This window comes from Miscanthus floridulus, chromosome 11 (assembly GCF_019320115.1).
Source record: "Miscanthus floridulus cultivar M001 chromosome 11, ASM1932011v1, whole genome shotgun sequence".
NCBI classification, from domain to species: domain Eukaryota; kingdom Viridiplantae; phylum Streptophyta; class Magnoliopsida; order Poales; family Poaceae; genus Miscanthus; species Miscanthus floridulus.
The window spans coordinates 4687970-4709718 of record NC_089590.1 but is presented as its reverse complement, the minus strand read 5'-3'; the positions used below and the strand labels follow the sequence as shown (position 1 = coordinate 4709718).

The 21749-nt window shown below is 45.4% G+C and overlaps 1 protein-coding gene across 1 annotated transcript; it reads left to right on the top strand.

Moving 5' to 3' along the window:
- The first annotated feature begins 16557 nt into the window (after positions 1-16557).
- On the top strand, positions 16558-20370 carry LOC136491569 (uncharacterized). The gene is made up of 3 exons (XM_066487876.1): positions 16558-17910; positions 18174-18254; positions 19894-20370. The coding sequence occupies exons 1-3, from the start codon at positions 16729-16731 to the stop codon at positions 20368-20370; spliced, it is 1740 nt and encodes a 579-aa protein (XP_066343973.1). The 5' UTR covers positions 16558-16728.
- Positions 20371-21749: the final 1379 nt, after the last annotated feature.

The following is a 21749-nucleotide window of genomic DNA, read 5'->3' as shown; positions in this document are numbered from 1 at the left end:
AAAACAGAGGAGCTGATGACTCACCTCGGTGCCATCGGGCGGTAGATACGTTTAGCGGGCGAACCCCCTGACCTCTGCTCTGCCTCATCGGGGCAAGGCCATTTTGAGCCCGCACCCTGCTCCTATGCAGAGGGGCTCACTCCCCTTGGATCTTGGGGCTGGACGGCAGAGCTGCCCACCTCCACCAGCATCTTAGGCATGGCAGCAAAGCCACCCGCCCCCGTTGACTCCTGAGGGAGGCCGACGGTATGTCCCACCTCCGCCAGCTCCCTGAACGTACCTTCACCTCCATGAACCGATACCTGTCAGCGCATCCTTGTTCTCAAGGATGTCCCACTCAACATCGTTAGCTACCTTGTTGCTGCCATCATCATCATCGTCATCGCTGTTGGTGTCCTCCCCCTATTCCCGCACCTATAGCTTCCGCTGCCTCTTCTTCCTCTTGTTCTCCTTCGCCTTCCTCAGCCGCTCACCCTCGATGTGATTCGCCACCTTCATGGATGATTCCCTCAGTAATGGCGTTGGGTGATCTATGAAGATAAGGTCCCTCGGCTGGTCCCATCTCTCTCAAAATTAGTATCAAGAGGTCAGGAAATCAATTGAAGAGGAGGTATGAGTAGGGGAAACTTACAAAGATGACATGGCCTGGTTTCGGCCGCATCGGAGGATGTCCTGGCACTGGGTAGACAAAGTCGAGGGGGGCACCCGTGTTGTCCCGCGATGCCTCCATCACCTCCTTAATGCGTTGCGCGACCTTGGAGTGGGGGAGCGCTCCCTCGGCAAGCGTCGTTCCGTCGAATGATGCCTCGGGCGCCATCGCGTACAGCGGGAGCGCGCACATCATCAATGGCGCCACCCTCCTTGCGTGGTAGGCTCTGATGATGCCTGACCCCTTCAGGCCGCTCTCCTTTAGGATGTGGATGGCAGCGATGTGCTCCTAGATCTTCTTCTTGTCCTTCTCCGGAATGCCCCACTTCCACCATGACTCCAGGGCCTCTTTGATTAGGCATCCAGTAAACTCCGGTAGAGGGGCGGTGGCGTCGTTCTTAAGGTAGAACCACTACAAATGCCACCCCTTGTTGTTCTGGAGTTGGATGCCGGCGCACCCCATCGGCACGTGCAGCTCCTGCCTGCCGCTCTTCTCCATCTTCTAGAGGGAGATGGCGAAGAAGTACCTCCACAGATCGAAGTGGGGGCTAATCCCTAGGAATCCCTCGCATAGGGCGATGAATGCCACCATGTGCTAGATCCCATTGGAGTTGAGATGCTGCAGCTCGATCTTGTAGTAGTGCAGCAGCCCCTGGAGAAATCTATGGGTAGGGGTCATGAAACCACACCCATGGAAGTGGGCAAACAACACTATGTAGCCATCGGGTGGCGATGGCAGATCCTCCTCATAGACGAGGCCCTCCATACGCTGGAAGGTGATGTCAGAATAGCACCATGGATCCATTGGTGGTGGGGGCAGTTGGATACGGGCTCGACGGTGGCATGAATAAGGAGATGAGGGAACCCTATGTGATTGGTGGCAGCAGTCGTGGCTGCGGAGGCAATGATGCAAGGTATGGAACCCTAGGGGTGAACCCTTTCGTTTTATAGGGGCGACGGATTCGAGGAAACCAACCGTACGCCTAGATCTCTACGCCTGCCATGATCTGCCACAATGTCCCGCCGTGGGACGTGCGCATGCAATCTCTGTCCATTCCCTCAAAAAACTCGCCAGACATTTCGCCTCTTCGGATGGGCCATGACTCATCATGAGTAAGATGAATACAGATCTAAAACCGTCTCTATGGCCCATATGGGCCCAGGAGTTCATAGGTCGGCCCATCGACGGGTTAGACAATTGCTCTAGGCACCTTTAGGGTGAGAGGTGGAAAGGGATGGGCCCCGCTAGAGGCCAGTATCTAGGCGCACAAGCGCCGCGGGCATCCCAGCCCACGATCGAGTCTTGTCTTGTTACGATCCATGGTTTTTCTTTGAAGAAAGGTGCTTAGCCCTCGAGACCGATCGAATGGACCCAAGAGCTATATGGATTGACCGCTGAGAATCTAGGGGCCAGTCACCAAGCTGACCCTAGTTGGATCCCCATGAATGGGATGTCGGGGGCCCCACTTAGACTAGCCCATTAAATAGCTCACTGGATGCCATGATTCATCCTTAGAGGAAAATTATGGCACGGCTTGGCCCCTCCATTTTTATCGAAAAAACGCTTGAGGGAAGACAATCACAAAGATGAACCGATCCTCGACCAGGCCCCTACTATGGGAGCGGGCTCGAGGAAATGGAATCATCGTCCCTAGGTCACACTATGGGCGACAAAAGAAGGTCGAGGCCTTTGGAGTCCTCCCGTTGGGAAAAACCTCCGAAGGAGTATTCTACTCCTCCGTAGGCTCGGGGGCTACTGTCAGGGACCAATACAAGGGTACCTAAAGAGAAGGAGTTAATAATCATCAACATTGATTCATCTGAGCAGTCAAGAGCGTGACTACAGCTCCAACCGACCCCTAGGTGCACAAGCTCCGCCTAGCCCGACCTCTAAGGGTGGGCTCCGACTCGACCCAAAATCTGAGGGCTAGCTCCGCCTCGCCCAGCCTCTGAGGGCGGGCTCCTGCCTCACTCGACACCAAGGCCATAGGATTCACCTTGCCCGACCTCTGAGGGCTGGCTCCACCTCACCCGACCTCTAAGGACTGGCTGCGCCTCACCCGACCTCTGAGGGCGGGCTCCGCCTCACCCGACACCGAGGTCATGGGCTCCTTCGCCCGACCCTCGGGTCTATGCTCCACCTCGCCTGGCCTCTAGGGGAGGACTCCGCCTCATCCGACCCCAAGGATATGGGCTCCGCCTTGCCTAGCCCTTGGGTCTGCGCTCCGCCTTGCCTGACCCTCGGGTCTATGCTTCACCTCACCTAGCCTCTGGGAAAGGACTCTGCCTCACCTGACCCTAAGGCCATGGGCTCCGCCTCGCCTGACAGAGTCCTATACCATCGCCAACCACTCTAGGTCCAAGCATATGGGCCTGAGTCAAAGCTTTAACACCAGGGAGGTGACCAGCAGACCCCGATATAACCCGTGGCCTTGACGGGCCATACCTGGGGATTGACATCAGGAATAGCATCGGGCGTACCGGTACTGTTCTGCCTAACCCTCCTACGGGCACTAACAGGTGCGTCAGTTCACCACTGACGTCTGTCAGGACGGAGTGGAACGCCATGACTGGGAGATGACACCTGCGCATGGCGCCATTGATGGATAGGGCCACGACGTGGAGCTGTCCCTATTGACATCTACAAGGTCGATGGGATCCACGTGAAGGAAAAGGACCTGGCGATCCTGGAGGACCTCTTCTCCTTCTCATTATCCCCTTTTCCCTAAGCTATAACCCCTGCTTTTCCTTGGCCTATAAAAGGGAAAGCAGGGTGTCCTATTAGGGGCATCGAACCAACGATCGAAACTCATCGCAACAGACCATAGGAGACTCGAATCCGATCAACTCATCGAACCCCGAACATAGAACCGAGCAAGGACCAAGCTCTCGGCACCCATTCACCCAATCCATCAGAAACTTGGGACCCGTCCCTCTCTCGACCGTTTGTAACCCTACTACGAACTTTCAGTGCTAGTAACAATGAGCGGCAGCAACGAACTGGACGTAGGGATATTCTGCCTGAACCGGTATAAACCTCGTGTCCTCTTAGCACACCATCCGAGCCAGACGTGCAATATTAGAAATTTACTTGTTGGTGGCAACTTGAAACACCGACACCTCCACAAAGAAGTTAATGAATTCAGGCACTTTAAAATCCTTGGGGTACACGTGTATATTATCAAAGTATTTGGGATACAACTTGGTATATGATCTAATCCCAATTTTATGCTCAATTCCCACCTCTTTTGCTATTTTAACCTATTGGTCTTGCCAACCACTCAAAAAGATTCTATTTTACCGTGGCGCGTCCCAAACAGTTAACAGAATTGGTTGTGAGGGTGGTGCGCAAAAGATGAGAGATTTGGGCCAATCTATCCAAACACTGAATTCGGCTTGGTTGGTTGCATGGGTTGTTCACTGTATATACATAACACTACGAGAAGACACATTATATTTAATTTTCGGTTTAAGTCATTGACTTGACTCAGGTATTCGCATTTTCTTGGATTTTATTTCAAAAATAGTGCTATTTCTTTAAGCGGTGGCAAAATGCCTATCAATAAAAAAACTTGACCTGCGAGGGTAAGACAGCCCCGGGCATTGTGCTTAAGAAGAAGACATTCTCACGCAGGTCGAAAAAATCCATGAACCTCTGTCCCACCCATACACAATGGCACCGCAGCTCCTGGAAGACTGGGCTGGCCTTAGACCTATGCTTTGACGTGTGGTAGAAGAGGAGATTTTTTTCAACACGCAGATATAAGCTGCGCCTCCTCGAGCCAACAAATCCTCTCCAAGGAGGTTCGTACTCTGGCCGGCAGAGTGCAAAGCGCACAGCTAAACCAAGTGGTCTAGCGTTCACTTCGCATGCCTATCAATAAAGAGACGTCTCTAATGACTTTGTGAATTTCCGGATTTTATCGCCCCATCGTGTTGTATAATTTTCACTCTCTAACCCTATATATATATGCTCTCATTAGAGAGAAATGGTTGCGTTGTTACACTTGTTTAGCGTGTGATGATCATTTGATAATATTTTTTTTCTTGAAATTAGTAGCATCTTTTGTATACGCCAATGGTGTGCTGTAGACAAATATCATGAATGAAGTGATTCATATCAAAGAACCGCCTTAGACTATAACTTTCATGTTCATAGGGTTCACGGATTGAAATACAAGTTGCTTCTCGTTTCGGCAATATAATATATTCTTGATTCCAATCCCTTAGCTTGTATTAATAGTACGGTCCTGTATCATGCTTTTTTTGCAAAAGGGAAAACCTGCGGTACACCATTGGTTCCACTTCTCACGTAAGGCTGTCACATGAATCTTACATTTTGTCCTTTCAACTCACTCCAGGCCAGCTTCGAACCAAAGTGACAGAAAATTCCTTCCTTCATAGGGTATATGTCTCGCATTTAGAATTGGTAGCTTATCGCGCAAGAATGCTCCCTTAATTCATGTCCTATATTGACATTGTTTTCTTGATATATTGTCATGGAAATTACTAAAAAAGATGAGGCCTTGATGTCCCTTTAAGCTCCTGCTGCTATTACTAATAAAGGATATGGGTGAAGAACAACAGTTTTGTATGTAGTAACTAAACTACAGTCTAATCAATTATGTAACTTCAGATAAAAATTCAGTTAGAACCTTATTTCAGTAGAATAAGAAAATTATAATGCCCATAAAAATGTTTGGTGAAATAAACGATTAGTTTTGTGTAGAAAATTGATTTAGTTTAAATGGGTGGCTATTGTGTACACCTGCTGTATTGACAAAGATACAAGGTGTACCACATGTCAGCGCCAAGCCATGCTGAGTTACAACACACATGAGCTAGGGCTCGGCTGGCCAGGCCACAACATGGGTGTTATGGTGTTAGTGAAGATTTTATAGCTTGAAAATATAATTAGCGCCATGTTGGAGGAGGGTCAAGTGTACCTCCGTTAGGCCCCGCGTCTAGGACTCTTGCCGTGGGTCTTAAGTTTTTCAAGGCTGATTGGTAAAAGCGAGAAAAGAGGATTGGGAGCGAGGAACGATGGATCGGATGAGGAGACAAACCAAATAAGTTATTGTACTTTAATATGCGATATAAACTAGTAAACATGCTTATGTGTTCCAATAGAGGTTATAGCCTCTTGCGAAGTCGCATATGACAATTTGAGGCTTGGAGATTTGTTCAACAATCGTGCCATCTTTTATAAATACGTCTTGAAATCATACTCCATAATGTTGCTTGATGTATATTATTCTGACTCAAATGAGCATAGGTGGTTAGTCCAAATTATATATGAGACAATAATGAGAGGACTTTTAATGAGGATATTGTCGGTAGTAAAAGAAAAGGAAATAGACAAAACAGTTGAAAGAAGGCAATATTAATAAGTATATGGATAATATGTGCATAGTACAACAATTATGAAGCTAGGAATAATCCCAGTTCCGTAAACACAAGTCAGCATCAACAAGAGGTGATCTGTTAGAGAATATAGAAGTGCCCTAGTTGTCACGGCAGCTACTTTTTTTCGGACAATTGGGGTAACCTTCAGACTATGCACTAACAAAATACAAGCTCACAAAGCTGAGGGTAACTTTTTTATGTGGCTTATTGTCAATAAGACACATGAAGCAGCTGTCCTATGAAGAAGAGGTGATCTGTTATACTAGAATATAAGTGCCTTAGTTGTCACGGCAGCTAGTTTTTCGGACAAATGGGGGTAACATTCGAACTAGTATGCACTAACAAAAAATACAAAGTGGCTTATATATTGTCAATAAGACACATAAAAAGTTACAATTGATTGGGAAACGCTACTTGAAGCTTTAAACAGATGAGACACCCACCGGTGGGGACGTACATTCACAACTGTGTGGCCATCATCACACCCTGAGATGGCCTAGGATCTGTATTAAAAACGCAATCGTCTTTAGATGCTGTCCCAAACAACATTGTCCAATATAAATACGTTGTGCCATCGACCTTGACAGGGAGAAATAACCTCACCACAAGTCCACAACCAGCAGTAAACTAGCTAATAAGGCATAATGGAGCATGCGTCAGCTGCCGGCATGACAACCGTGGTTGTGCCTGAAGAACGCCGGCTGCCAGAAGCAGGGCTGAATGGCATCATACTGCGGTGGGCGTTCATCGACAAGGCGATCAGCGGTTTCGGGGCCCTGGCGCTCGCTTGGGCCACCATCGTTCTGCTTGGTGGATTCTCCACCCTGATAAAGCAGAAGGATTTTTGGTTCGTCACAATCATCTCCTTCCTCGAAGCCACGAGGTTAGGGATATGCAAAATTAGTTAACCTTGTATCATCACAGTTATATATTTTTATTAAGTTAACTTGGTCCATATATAAACCTGTGCTGTGCACAAGCATACAATAATTTTAGAAAATGACTAAGTGTTCAAAATTCGTGTGGAAAGACCATTAGCTATGTGAAAACATTTAATATTGGGACATGGAAAAGCATATAGAAATGTGCAGACATTACTCATGAAAGTATTAGAAATCTAAACAGGACTACATTTTGGCTTTTCATAGATGGCCATAAATGCTTTCCACCCCTGAGAGATGCTCAGAGTTAATCGTATGTATAGTTATCAAAGGCGAGGTCCTCATGTTTGCCGGTGGAAATAATGTTTTCTAAGACCGACATCTGCCTTTGAAAATCAATTTATTTTTTTAAAGACCCCATTGCAGCTCCTGCTAAGAATCCAGCTTCTGCTTCTGCCACAACCATCGCTGCTCCTCGACGCCCCCAAACACAGGCCGGATCTAGTGCCACCCTTGACCCGGATCGAGGTCAAACGGCTCCCCTCTGGCCGGCAGTCGCCCTTGGCCGGATTGAGGCTAGGTGGTCCTCCTCTATGCCGTCATTATGGACACACCATCATCATCCCGGTCCACATCATCCACGCTGCTATTAAAATAAATATTTATACTAACATATATATGTTTACTTGGCCTACAGGATAGAAAATACCATTATTCTTATTTTTAACATATAACAGTTATAGAATTGTACATTTTAGAAATTTATATACCATACTTTATGTATATTGGATAATTTTTCATGATAACTTATAATACTATTAACATGTACGTTCGAGACATATTTATGTTCTTTTTATGATGGGTGTGATGGATAATTTAGATACGAATTAAAATGTGTTACGTTTATAATAAATGTTATCTTATATTTTCTTTCATACCGGCATATATTGGTCAATTTGAATGCAAATGTAAGGGTTACTTCACATTATCTATCATAAGGGTAAATGTGGGTAATTATAAAAAATATTGGTGAATTGTTTTAAATTATCTTTCATAATGATAGTGATGGGTAATTTATATACAAAGTTAGGATAGTTTTGAGTTATCATTAATAATGGTAGATGTGGGTAATTTAAATGCCAAATTAGGTATCATTTTTGAATTATCTTGGATAATGATAGAGGTGGGCAATTTATATACAAAACAGAGGATTATTTTTTTTATCTTTCATAATAACAGAGGTAGTTAATTAAGATATAAAATTAGGGGATTACTTTGAATTATATTTGATAGAAGTAGGTAATTTATATATAAATTTAGAGGTTATTTTGAATTATCATTGATAATGGCAGAGGTGGGTAATTTAAATTCAAAATTAAGTGGTTACTTTATATATTTTTCATATGGTATAGGGGTGGGCAGTTTTTTATGAAACAGAATAAAACCAGTGGCTATTATAGATGATGATTATAGATTCTACCAAATTAAAGCTGAGATGTTTCTGATTATATTTTGAGAATTTATTTTTTTAACACCTATGATGAAAATTAGTAAGAAAGCCTCTACTTAGTAATAGCAAGATAAGATATATACTTTCTGATTAGCTAGTGGCATGGGCCGCTTGGACCGTACAACTGGGCAGATGTCCAAACAGTTTGTCCCTCTCAATTGCTCATCAGCAAATAAAGGAAGTACATCACATAATATGAGGTGGTTTTTTTTATATAGTAGAGGCACAAAGGAAAATGGCGTGGCTTTTTATTTTTCTTGTTTTAATAAATACTACTACAGTAGTTGTGTTTATCCTGCTATAATTTCTAATCTAAATCTAAAAAATCATTAAGTCATCGTCTTTTTTTTAGATAAAGGATAGTTTATATCCGGCTTCATCTACCAAGGTAGAATCAGGCCCATTATTACAAAGTTCACAGCACACCACTTACAAGATTGAGAAGCTCACATCCAGACCTTAGGAAACAAAACATGAAGAGAAGTCTTGACTAAGAAAGACCAAAAAACCTAATAGATAACCATCCATTGGAACTAAAGAAATGCAGGGCTGAAGTCTCCAAATGTTGCCCAGCAAGGGTCAGCTGGTCCCGTAGATCATCACGCCGCTGCAGTCTTGCCCACTGCCGTAGCCAATGGGTTCCCCTGAAGAGCACCTGCAAAAAAGTTTTTGGTCTATATTTGTCAAAAACCACTTCATTTCTTGTTAACCAAATTGTCCAACATAAAGCCGCTGCTGCCGTTAATAACAATGAGTAAGAAATAACACCACCCATATTAGACCAAGTAATAAATAAATCGTCTATGTTGAGAGGAGGTGCTATTCCAAAAAATAAGTGTACAGCACGCCACAGAAATTTGGCATAAGCACATTCGAAAAAAAGGTGGTGAATAGTCTCTGTTGAGTGACAAAAGCAACAACTTTTGTCCCCATTCCAATTACGTCTTGCAAGATTATCTTTGGTTAGGATTACACCTCTTTTTAGGTACCACAAGAATATCTTTATTCTTGTAGGAATCTTGATCTGCCATAAATCTTGTGACACTCTGACCCCATTGTTAATTAACTTGGCATACATAGATTTAACTGAGAAAGTACCTGATAAATGTAAAGCCCAAACAAATGTGTCTCTTTCCTCCAGTAAGTTCACATCTTGTATAGAAGCAACAATTCTAAGCCAGTCCCTTAAATTCCTACTCACTAAATTGTGGCAAAAGGAAATGTTAAGTGGAACTGAAGCAAGTACTGTTGCCACCGAATCTTGTTTTCTTCTCACAATATTGAACAACTCAGGAAATCTATCTTTTAGTGGCTGGTCACCCAACCAAGCACCAATCCAAAAACGAGTTTGTGATCCGTCTTTCACTCTGAATGAACCCAAACCCATGAAAGTATCTTTAACATTCATCAAGCCTTTCCAGAAATGAGAGTCAGTTGGCTTTTTAGTACAACTCCCTAGAGTCTTATCTTTTATGTATTTATTCCTCAATAATTTTTACCACATGCCATCCTCATTTAGCAATTTGAAAAGCCATTTACTTAACAGACATCTGTTGTGTAAGTCCAAATTTTGAATACCTAAGCCACCTTGGATTTTTGGTTGGCACAAAATTTCCCATTTAGCCAGCCTATATTTGCGCTTGTGTTGGTCATTTTGCCAGTAGAATCTCGATCTTAAACAGTCAATCTTTTCCAAAACTCCTTTTGGGAGTTCAAAAAATGACATCATAAACATCGGTAAGCTAGAGAGCACCGAATTTATTAAAACCAAGCGACCTCCTACCGAAAGCAACTTGCCTTTCCAACCACTAAGCTTCTTCTCAATTCTGTTTTCGATTGTCTGCCAATCTTTATTACTCAACTTCCTAGTGTGCATAGGTAAACCAAGGTAACGGAAAGGAAACTTACCCACCCCACATCCAAACAGCTGCGAGTAAAACACCTTATAATCCTTTGCCTTACCAAAGCAAAAGATCTCACTCTTGTGAAAGTTAATTTTAAGCCCTGAGAGTTGCTCAAAAGTACTTAAAATTAGTTTCATGTTTCTAGCTCTTTCAACATCATGGCTCATAAAATATTACTGTGTCGTCCGCATATTGGAGGATGGACAAGCCATCTTGGACAAGGTGAGGTACGACCCCTTCTACCTGACCTGCTTCCTTTGCTCTAGCAATCAGTATAGCCAGCATATCTACCACTATATTAAATAGTATTGGAGACATTGGGTCACCTTGCCTTAAACCTTTTTTCGTTTGGAAGTATGAACCAAGTTGATCGTTCACCTTAATATTTACATTTCCTCCTTGTGTGAACTGCTTCACCCAAGAGCACCATTTTTGTGAGAAACCTTTCATCCTTAAAGTTTGTTGTAGAAAGCTCCATTTTACTTTATCATATGCCTTTTCAAAGTCTATCTTGAACATTATCCCATCATGTTTTTTCGAGTGAAGTTCATGTATTGTCTCGTGAATTATTACTGCGCCTTCCATAATGTTTCTACCTGGAAGGAATGTTGTTTGTGTTGGTCTAATAATCTTCTGGGCAACAGTAGATAATCTATTAGTTGCAACTTTGGTAAAGATTTTGAAAGAAACATTCAACAAACATATTGGTCTGTATTGTTGAATCACTTTCGCATCTTTCTTTTTTGGTAGCAAAATTATCGTTCCAAAGTTGAGACTATTCAAAGGCAAGGTTCCCTCATGGAATTCCATAAACATAGCCATCAGATCATCTTTTAATAAGTCCCAGAAGACCTGATAAAATTCTGGTGGAAAACCATCTGGGCCTGGTGCCTTATTATGTTTCATTTGGAACACTGTTGTCCTTACTTCTAATTCCGAGAAGACATCTGTCAAGTGCTCATTTTCCAGTTCAGAGACTTGTGGAATGTCATGAACATAGTGTTCATCTAACTGAATAAAAGAATTCTCCGGAGGACCAAAAAGACTCTTGTAATAATTGGTAATATGCTGCTTCAACTGAGCATCACCATCTATTACAGTGTGACCATCCTCCAACTGGAAAATACGAGTTTTCCGATGTCTTCCATTAGCCAACAAATGGTAATATTTTGTGTTAGCATCACCCTCTAGTAGGTGCTTAACCTTTGCCCTTTGGTACCATTTGAGTTCCTCTTCTCGAAGTATTTCAGTGAGCCTTTCATTTAACACGTGTTTTAAGTTTAGTTCTAACTCATCAAGCAAAGAGTTCTCTGCCTTTTTATCTAGCTCATCGAGTTTGTTTAACAATGTCTTCTTTTCTTTCTTGTAGGCACCACTCATATTTTTTGCCCATCCTCTGAGGTATTGGCGAAGCTTTCTGATTTTCGCTTGCCACCTCTCTAGGGGGCTACCCTCGACGAGCACACTATACCACACATCTCTCACCATGTCACAAAATCCATCCCTGAGCAACCAACCCAATTCGAACTTAAACTGTGGCTGGTAAGCCAGAGATGGGCTATTTGTGCTATAAAACAGTGGAGTGTGATCAGAAATCTCTCTGCTCAATGCTCGGACACTAGAAATAGGGTATTTGGACTCAAAATCCGCACATACAAGAATTCTATCTAATTTCTCGAAGGTCTGATTTTGTAAATTATTCGCCCAAGTAAACTTCCTGCCTGTCATTTCTAATTCTCTAAGGTTTAAAGTATCTATTATAGCATTAAATAGAAAAGGCCGTCTATCATTGTAGTTGTCATTGTTTTTCTCATCCGGTCTACGAATAATGTTAAAATCACCACCTATAATAATAGGTAATGTTTCTTTTGAACATACTCGGACTAATTCGGATAAGAAATGTGATTTAAGATCCGCTTGAGCTGGGCCATACACTGAGATTAAATTGAACTTAAAATCATCCTCCTTGTGTCTCAACTTAAACCTAATTAAAAAGTCCCCCTCTTCTATTTGTCCAATGTCAAAGGTTAAGAGATTTACCCCTAGAATCATGCCACCGGACTGACCCCTTGGAGCCATGCAATGCCAAAGAAAATCTCTGCCAGCGCAGATATTATTCAAAGTGGGCTGCTGAAAATTGGCTCTGTCGGTTTCCGATACAGCTATGAGGTCTAGGTTCTTCTCTTTTGTTAAATCGGAAAGAAATTTATATTTTTTGTGTCAGCAAAACCATTGCTATTCCAGAAAATTCCTTTCATTGCGATTCTTTTTTTAGTTTTTTCTTATTATTATTTTTTTTTGACCTAGACTTCTTGAGATGTGATATGGGGGTCTATAGACACAGCGGGTCACAGCCGCCATCACCTAAGTCTTCAGAGATTTCGGCACAGATGTGATTTAAAGCATATAAGTCTAGTTCTTCATCTACTGAACAAACAGTTGAAGCATCCCCTACCAAAGAACTGTTATCTACTTTTAACAAGTTACTCTCAGACATTCTGGTTGATTCTATGTCTCTAAGATGTCGCAAAGAGAATGTAACTTCATGTTCATTAGCCCCAAGTGATATACCTAGTGTGCTAGTAGAAGCTAGTAAAGAAGAATCATAAAAAACATCAAAAGAAAGTGGTTGTTCTTTACCTTTGATAGAAGAAGAATCCATGTTCCTACACGCCTTTAACTTTGTTGCCTTCTCCAACGAGTCTCGCTCTGAAGTAGACGCGTTTCTTTTACTAGCTCTCACTGGTGACACTACCCCACCACTCAGTGCTTTAGTCTTATTCAAAGTGCCAGAGTCAATCTTGGATTGCAACATGCTAGCTTTCCACATTGCAGATCCATCTGGAGTCATCCCAGTCTGGGTAAGTAGCACCACAGGCTTAACTACATCACTTTTCCTGACAGAGTTGGAACCTTCGCCTTCCTTATCAACATGATGGGGTACCTCTGCAGTACTCATAAAACCCTCCTGGGTCCCAGCGGCTACAAGATCTTCCTGCTCAGTAAGAACAACAGTGGTAGCCTTACTCTTATGCTGTCCACTTGGTGCAACTGAGGCATCAGGATGCTTTTCAGATGTTTGACCAGCTGGCGGGTCTTCCATCTTTTTACCATCATGATCCATGTTCTCCGGCCCTTTTTCCTCTGGTGCTTTGTCCTCGTCCATGGTAGAGTCCATGTCAATGACTTGTGGGTCACCGTCAGACATATCCTTCTCCACTCTAAATTGTAGCTCATAGACAAAGTCCCCAATGACTACATCCACAAGATCTGGGATGAGATGGGGATCTAGCACGGCTACTTCCATTCTAGCTCTGCCATACTTCTTTGTAAATTTAGTATCAACTGCTCTAGAGACACCTAGAATGGAGCCAATTGTCCAAATGATAGGGAACTCTCGCAGTTCCTTTGGTAATCCCCGAAACTGTACCCAAACCTTATCAATCTCATATTTGAAGACATCATTTTCAGCCCCTTTCTCAAAACTAATCTTTCCTTTCACTGTTTTGGTGTCCATCGGACCCAGTTCACCATGTGATTAAGCACTTCACCAGAAGGGAAATTAGTGGTAAAGGCATCATTGCCTTTCTCCTCAATCACCCAACTGTTTCCAGGTAGTAGTTTGTCGAGTTCTACTGCCAATTGATCTACAGTAAGAGAACCCTCCAGAACACGTACCACAGCTGATTTATCATCTGAAACTACTTTTGGATTTTCTGCAACAGGTATAAAATAGAATCCTAGACCTTGAACAGCATACCCACATGGTAAAGCAGTAGATTGGAGATTCTTCAAATTTGGGCAAACTTTTTTAACATCATCCCCATAGCAAATCTCACAGCTAAGAACTGTTGTACAAACTGAAATTGTATGCCCTTTAGTATGGCAGCGATAACAGTAGGGTTTACCCTTGCTCTTTTGATTCCCTTTTTGGGATGACTCTAGTGCATCACACTTGATCATTGCATTGTTGGAATTTGGTGGGGCAGTGGCCGGATTGAGATCAGCTGATGCCGGTGCCGTCATAGCCGAAGATGATGCCCCCATGGTTGGATTGGTGGCAGTGCCTAGCGCCGCCTGCAGGTTGGTTCCATTGCCTTGCACTGTAGCCGTGCCATGCCCATGCACAGGTGCCTGGCCATGCATGCCTTGTCCTTGTACTGTTGCTTGGCTCCTTGGATGCGCCTGACCATGACCGGTGGTAATGGTCTGGCCGCTCGCTTGGGGCTGTGAGTGATGGTTGGGAAGAGGCATGGGAGGCGGCATGCCATGATTGGTACCAGACGGCATCGACTGATGGTTCCGGCCAGCGTAGCCCCGGCCCCTACCATCATTGTTGTAGTGCCAGCCGCCTCCTCGCCCAGCTCCCTGATACCCTCCATTGAAGCCTCCATAAGCATGTCCACCGTGAGTACCATGGCCACCGTGACCACCATGGCCACCGTGACCACCATGGCCATGACCTCTCCCACGCGGCGGGAATCGACCACGTCCTCCACCTCTCCCTCCGTAACCTGGATTGAAACCAGGATCAAAGCCCGGATTGAACCTTCCTCCGCCCTGTCTGCCGAAACCCACCTGAGCCGCCATAGGCTTTCCTTCCCGAACAATGTCGGCAAAAGATTTTTTTCGTTGGCTGTGTCACAGGATACGGCTTAGGGATGCACCTCGCGGTATGCTTTGGTGGCTGCTTCTGTGGTTTCCTAGTTGCAGTTCTCGCAAACAGGCTACACAAGCCCGTCGTGGGCCGAAAAAATTTTCCAGGCCCAATGGAAATTAGATTAGGACTCTCACGCAGCTCGTGCCTTTCCCCCGTGACGCACGCGGACGTAACTACGACCGGAAGCTCAGCAGGGTTCAAGGGAGGAAAGATCGGATCAAGATTCCACGGATTTGAATTTTCAAATTTTTTCGAAACAGGATCAGCACCTGACGACCCTGACCTCGCCGGCGTTCTTGCCTGACGAGACGTTGAGGGCGACCTGCCGCTCACAGATCCTGAACTCACCGGCGTTTTTGTCGACCGGTACTGGTAAGTCGCTTTGGCAAAAAAGTCTCCCAAGGTTCTTGGTGGAGATACCCGAGGGGAGGGCAAAGGCCCATGCCATGGCGTGCCAACCAGTTTTCTGTGAACCATTGACGAGATCACTGACCTTGAAAGCCTGCGATCACTGGATGAAGGAATGTTACCTGATGCCAAGGCTCGTTCTGCTCTTGCTACCTGATCCACCGTGAAACCTGCCTCGAGAGCATCCTTGACGAATTCAGATGTTGAAGGCACGCTCACCTCGTGCACTGGATCTTCATCGTCGGTGTCCTTCGGCTGCGCCTAGAATCTTGACGCAATCACCTGCGCTGGTGAAGAAGGATCAACACCGCCTTGTACGCCATGAACGGACTTTGGACGCAGGGTCGCGTCCACGGCCATCGCTATCTCACGCGACATAGCCTCGCGACCCTTGTCGCGCCGCCGGTCATCCGCTTCGTCGTCATCGCTGTCAGGTTCCGAAGCGGCTGCCGCCGGTAGCAAGGATCGCCTGACCGTCGGAGCGAGGGTCAAGCGACGCTTACCAACCATTGCCCCAGTCTCGCCAGAACGTCAGCTGATGGGTTGGTTAAGTTATCGTATATCCGGTGATACCAAATCTTGATCCCTACTATGTGTCCATATTCGATAGAAATCATTCTCCACTTGGACCTTACGCATCCGCATCCTATCTGGTTTCGATACAAAGATCAGATCCATGTGACTGCGTCCGATACAATGTCCTCGGAGGTCAAAGCTCACACGTTCGATTACCGAGGGATAAAAAATACCATAGCCCGATGCAACACAAAAACATATATCTAGTAATGTAATAAAGTCCCATATACAAAACTGACATGGTTACATACCAAACTCTTTCCAAATGCAAATGTCAGGCTCTTCAGCAGTGCTGTGGATCCAGAGGATCAGTTCATCATCAACGCACCGGAAGTTGTGGCAGCAAAGACCGAGGAAATTGAGGCCAAGGAGCAAGGTAGCTGGCAAAGGCATCATCGAACCAACCGGCCGGGGCAAGGACCGAACCAAACTGCTGCTCCCCCACCACCAAGACGAGGAGGCCTGCTGGGATGGTCGTCGTCCCTAACCTCCGGGCGGCGGCGCTTCTGCACCTGCCGCCTCTTCTTCGCCAAGACCCTCACGACGGGGTTAACGTTCGCGCAGTTCGCCGCGGTCATCACCTCCGTCGTCCTGGCCGTGCTGCGTCTGAGCCGGCAGGACTATGTGGACCCGGCGGACCAGAGCAGCAGCGACCACAAGAGCATCAAGGGGTCCCTGAACCTCTTCTACGGCCTGGTGCTGGCGCAGGGCGTCTCCTCCTTCCTCGCCGACACCATGCTCCCCATCGACGTCCGGCGGGTCCTGAAGCTCGGCATGACGTACCAGCTTGGCAAGTCAGGGGTGCTCATTATCAAGCGCTACATGCTCGACACCTACATGAAATGTTCCGGTGGAAGAGTGCGTGAAGCAATGGACATGGACCTGGTCAGCTTCGCCATGGAGATGGCGAGGTCCACCTCGGTGGCCGACCGGCTCGTCGGCGTCCGGGTTCTTGATCGCGTCCTCAGCGTGGAGAAGTACAGTGGGCTGGCGCTGATGAGGCTCCGAGCTTCCATTGACACTGTGGGAAGCGTGGTCAGTATGCTTGGACTGAAGAACAAGACCACGGAGGAAGAGAACACCAGAGGGCACGCGGCGAACGTGGTGCTGGAGCTCTCTCCAGACCTCCAAGTGGAGAGCTTCCCAGCAGTGCTGCAGATGGTGTCTTCACTGCTTACTGCGAAGACAACGGCAGCGTCGACAACGAGCAATGTCAGCGTCGAGCTTACATGGCTCGGTGTGAAAATCCTCAGAAAGATCATGGACAATCCGGACAACTGTAAGGAAGTAGTGAAGGATGCCGATGACCAGGTGATATCAAGCATTGTGGACCTTACAGCTGTTAGTGATGACAACAGCAGCTCAATCTCGTGGTCTCCAGTAACAGAGGAGATCATCGTGGAGGCAGTTCAAGTCCTGCACAGGCTGGTCCGAACTACCGGCGATGCCGGTAAGGTGCTTAGGTGCAAAATCTCTGAGAACCTCCATGTTCTCAGGAACATTAGAAAGATCCTGGAACATCCAAGGAGCCATACTGAGCTACTCACTGAAGCAATTGGAGTTCTTGCCTGCTTAGCTTTGGATGAGACAGGAAAGGAAGAGATTGGGGGTTCAGCTCGGATCATTAGGAAGCTTGTTCCATCCCTTGTTGTTGAAACTCCATCCCCATCCAACAGAGTCAAGCTAGCTAAGTCTGCTGTTGAAGCATTACTTGTTCTTGCCGTGGACAGCCAAAGGAATGCCTTGAGGATCCTTGAAGAACTGAAGATTGAAGACATGCAGCAACTTGTTGATATGCTTTCTTCTGACTCCACAGAGCTCAGAACTATGGCTGCAAAACTCTTGGCGGTTCTACGTGTCAATTCTATAACAGAACATGTTCATTATAACAGGACAGTCGACAACGCACTACCTCTGGTAAATTCATATACGCACCTTAGTTTATGTTTTTTGGGTGTAGTATTTGTTATTGCAGATTACTTAGCTTGTTTCCTTTCAACCAAATTCCACGAAAGCATTAACAATATATATATATATATATATACACTACTAAGTTCTATATATGTTTTAATCTTTTGTCCTTGAATTGATTTCTTATTATGGAATGTATATACTGTTTGAAATATTTAAGAACATCACACATATAGTAGTACTCTTACAGTTTCTCATCACACATACAGCTGCTGAAAGCAATCAAGCTAGAGGTGGAGAAACTATATGCCCTGGTACCTGCTGCTGGAGAACTTCATGCCCATGATGCTGTATGAAATCTAGCCTTCTCATCACACTGCACCTCTCTGCAAATACATTTATTTAGATTATGTATCATTTGCTCACGCTGATTCAGAGCGAACTTCCTTGGGCTCGATGGACTCCCTCCAACCCTAGGAGCCCCTGGCTCCCTCCCCATCCGCCAACGCCTTAGCCACTGTGGATGGGTCCACGCCCCCAACGTCGATGGGTGGCGTGAGATCCTCCCCTGGCAGGGGACAGGACCAGCGGCCGCCTCAGCTAAGCCTTGCCGCGGCATAAAGCAGCTTCCACATGCCCGAAAGATCCCCATAGAGCTTCATGGCATATGCTTTAACTGCCTCTCCTACTCGCACCGAGTAGCGACTTGTTGATTGCCTCGACGTTGCCTGCGTTGTCATGGCTTCCGCCACCTCGTTAGGGACTACAAGCGGCCCAGGCCCGATTGTGGTGGCAACACGGCCTCCTAGCACGCGCTCCACGGTCCATTGGCCTCCAAGCATGCACCACACGACGCTCCACCAAGCTCGGATGGGGCCGCGCAGGGTGTCGCGGGACGCGCCGACGGAGTTCGATGACGATGCTGGCGACGCTAGAGTGAGCTGGCAAAGGACAGCAACATGGGCGTGTCTATCAACCACGACGACAGCACCGCTACCTCTGTTGCTGCACATTGCTTCCCCGAGCCTGATATGCTGGTGTTGGAGCTGTGGGCGAGCGTGAGGCCTCCCACGTGGGTCGACCCAATGCTGGAGGAGTTCACCGCCTCGCTCGTCGTGTACCAGCCTACTGGACCGGGGTGCCCGCCAGCTAAGATGGTCGCTTCTCATGAAGATGAAGCATCATTGGTGGACAAGCATTAGCTGACGAAGGCTATTAAGTGGACGACGGACTCGCCTCCGTTGTCGCCTGTGCAGGGGAAGCCACACGTCATGCCACCCTAGGAGGGACACCTTGGCGTCGTGGGGCTCCAGGGCCATCCCCTAGGCGCCGACGCGGCCACCCCTCCCTGTCTTGTTGAAAGTGGGAGCTCCGCCACCAAGAGGCTCAAGCGCTTCACCAACAAGACACCGCGTATGGCGCCATCGCTGTTGCTCCCTTAGCCGGTGGTGGAGGAACAACCGAAGCAACCAAAGTTGCCGATCCACAGCAAGAGGATCGTCGCCTAGGCACTTTCACACGTCTCGGCTTCTAAGCGAGGAGAGGTGCTGGTGATGAAACAGATGGGGATGCTCGATAGACAGACGACCACGGTAGCCAAGAACGTCTATGATAGTATCTTCATCGACCAGCTCAACCCCATGCTGAGGCAATGCGAGAGCTCTTCCCTGATCCAAAAGACGAGCGGGGGAGGCGCCATGCAAGCAAGCGTGTCTGATTGCCGATGCAGACTAGGTAGTAGATTAGTGAGTAATAGCACATGATCTCCTTCTATTACGGAGGGTAGAACTGATTGTATAACAATATCTCCTAGTGTGCCATGTCCGTGGTGCGTTGTTGTAGCTTTCACTATTTTGTCAACCTTAATACAAAAGATGTGCAAACCTTTTGCGTATTCGAGAAAAAAATATTATGTTTCATTTTATGTATAGCTGCACCTTAACTAATTGCATGGCTTGGAAAAAAATTATATGTATTATTTGTACACAGAATTTGGAGGAATGGAGGACCAAGCAGGGTGCACTACTGGAGAGCTTTGTTGGCCTCAGCGTTCGGGTCTGCACATTCATTCAGGCAAGCGAGTTCGGCGATGCGCTCCGGAATGCCAACCTCACAGTGGATTTGCTCATGCACGCGCTGAACAGGATCCTTGATATGTACAAGTCACCAGACACAGAGTACCCAGGTATAAGGCGGGTAACAGTTGAGCTAATCATTTGGATGCTACGGAGCAACAGACGCTGCATTGAGTTTTTCTTTCGGCACCAAGTGGACAAGGCAGTGAAAGAAGTCGCAGAGACAGAAGAAAGACTTGAAATGTTTAAGATGTTCTGCTGCGGCGTTGGCGTCGCTAAGCACAGAGAGCCCATTTCTTCTCTTGTTGCTTCTGCAGCCTCTGCTCTGCCTAGCATTGCTAGAAGGCTCCCAGGCGACGTGTCGGCAGAGAACACAATACCAATTGCTTAATTTGCAGGCATATGAATGATCCCTTGCTATGTACCGCGTGATTTGCTTAACTACATTTTATTGTTCATGACATTCTATGTTACAACTTTTTGTGTGTTAAACTCTGTAATAAGTTTGGTCTGATTCCTCTAGGTGACGAGATGAAGCCGGAAGTTTAATTCCATTATCGAAAAAAATACATATTTATACATTTGGGTTATCTGAATTCGATCAATAACTGGGCGCCAACCATGCATTTTCACCACTAGAAATATGTGAACCATTTTTGTTTCCTGCATTTTATCCAACTTTTTAGTATTCCTGTTAACTCGACCATCAGGGGTAACATTTGGTACGGTATGATTCATATCAAGGCTTTGAAAATGCTATATGTATTCAGTATGTCTTTGTTTTGTTAGCTTCTGTATTCATCATATATAGGTAACGACATATTAATTTCACATTTTATTTGAAGGCCCCAAAACTATTGGATCTGTGGATATGCAACTCAAGTATTTTGAGGGACTTGGAACCAGAAGTGTTCTGAGAATTTCTATGTAGAAATCGCAGCCTTAGCACATTTGTGACAGTCCTATGTTTGGAAAGCTATTAGGTGCACTCTTACACATTTCACTAATATAACATACATACTCAGCGTTATGTAAATTGATATATTTTAATTGAAATGTTGTGACATATATTTTAACTGAAATAGTGTAACATATTTTTATGCAAATTTTTATTTCTATTTTCTTTATAAAAAATAGTGCTATTGAAGGACAGGAAATGGCGACAAAAGGGGGTTATTAAAATTCTTTTCCGAGTGACAACTTGGCCTATATCCCAAACAACACTTATAATAAGGCCTGGTTTAGTTCCAAAAAATTTTTAACCCAAACTATCACATCGAATCTTGCGGCATATGTATGGAGTATTAAATATAGACGAAAAAAACTAATTGTACAGTTTGGTTGGAAATCGCGAAATGAATGTTTTAAGACTAATTAGTCCATGATTAGCCATAAGTGCTACAGTAACTAACATACGCTAATGATGGATTAATTAGGCTTAATAAATTCGTCTCGCAGTTTCCAGGCAAGCTATGTAATTAGTTTTTTTTATTAATATCCGAAAACTCCTTCCGACATCCCGAAACATCCGATGTGACATCAAAAAATTTTCATTTCGCGAACTAAACACACCCTAAGCAAAAGAGATAGCTACTGTGCAACAGGCATGAATGAACAGCATGTGTACTAAAAAGCAATAATACGTAATTTGATCAAACAAGAATAGATTAACTACTACTCAATGACGAGCTAATGATTGCTCGAACTTTAGTTCACTATTGCTTGAAAAGGACAAGCACAGGGTGAATACTTTTGCTAAGAAACTGCGAA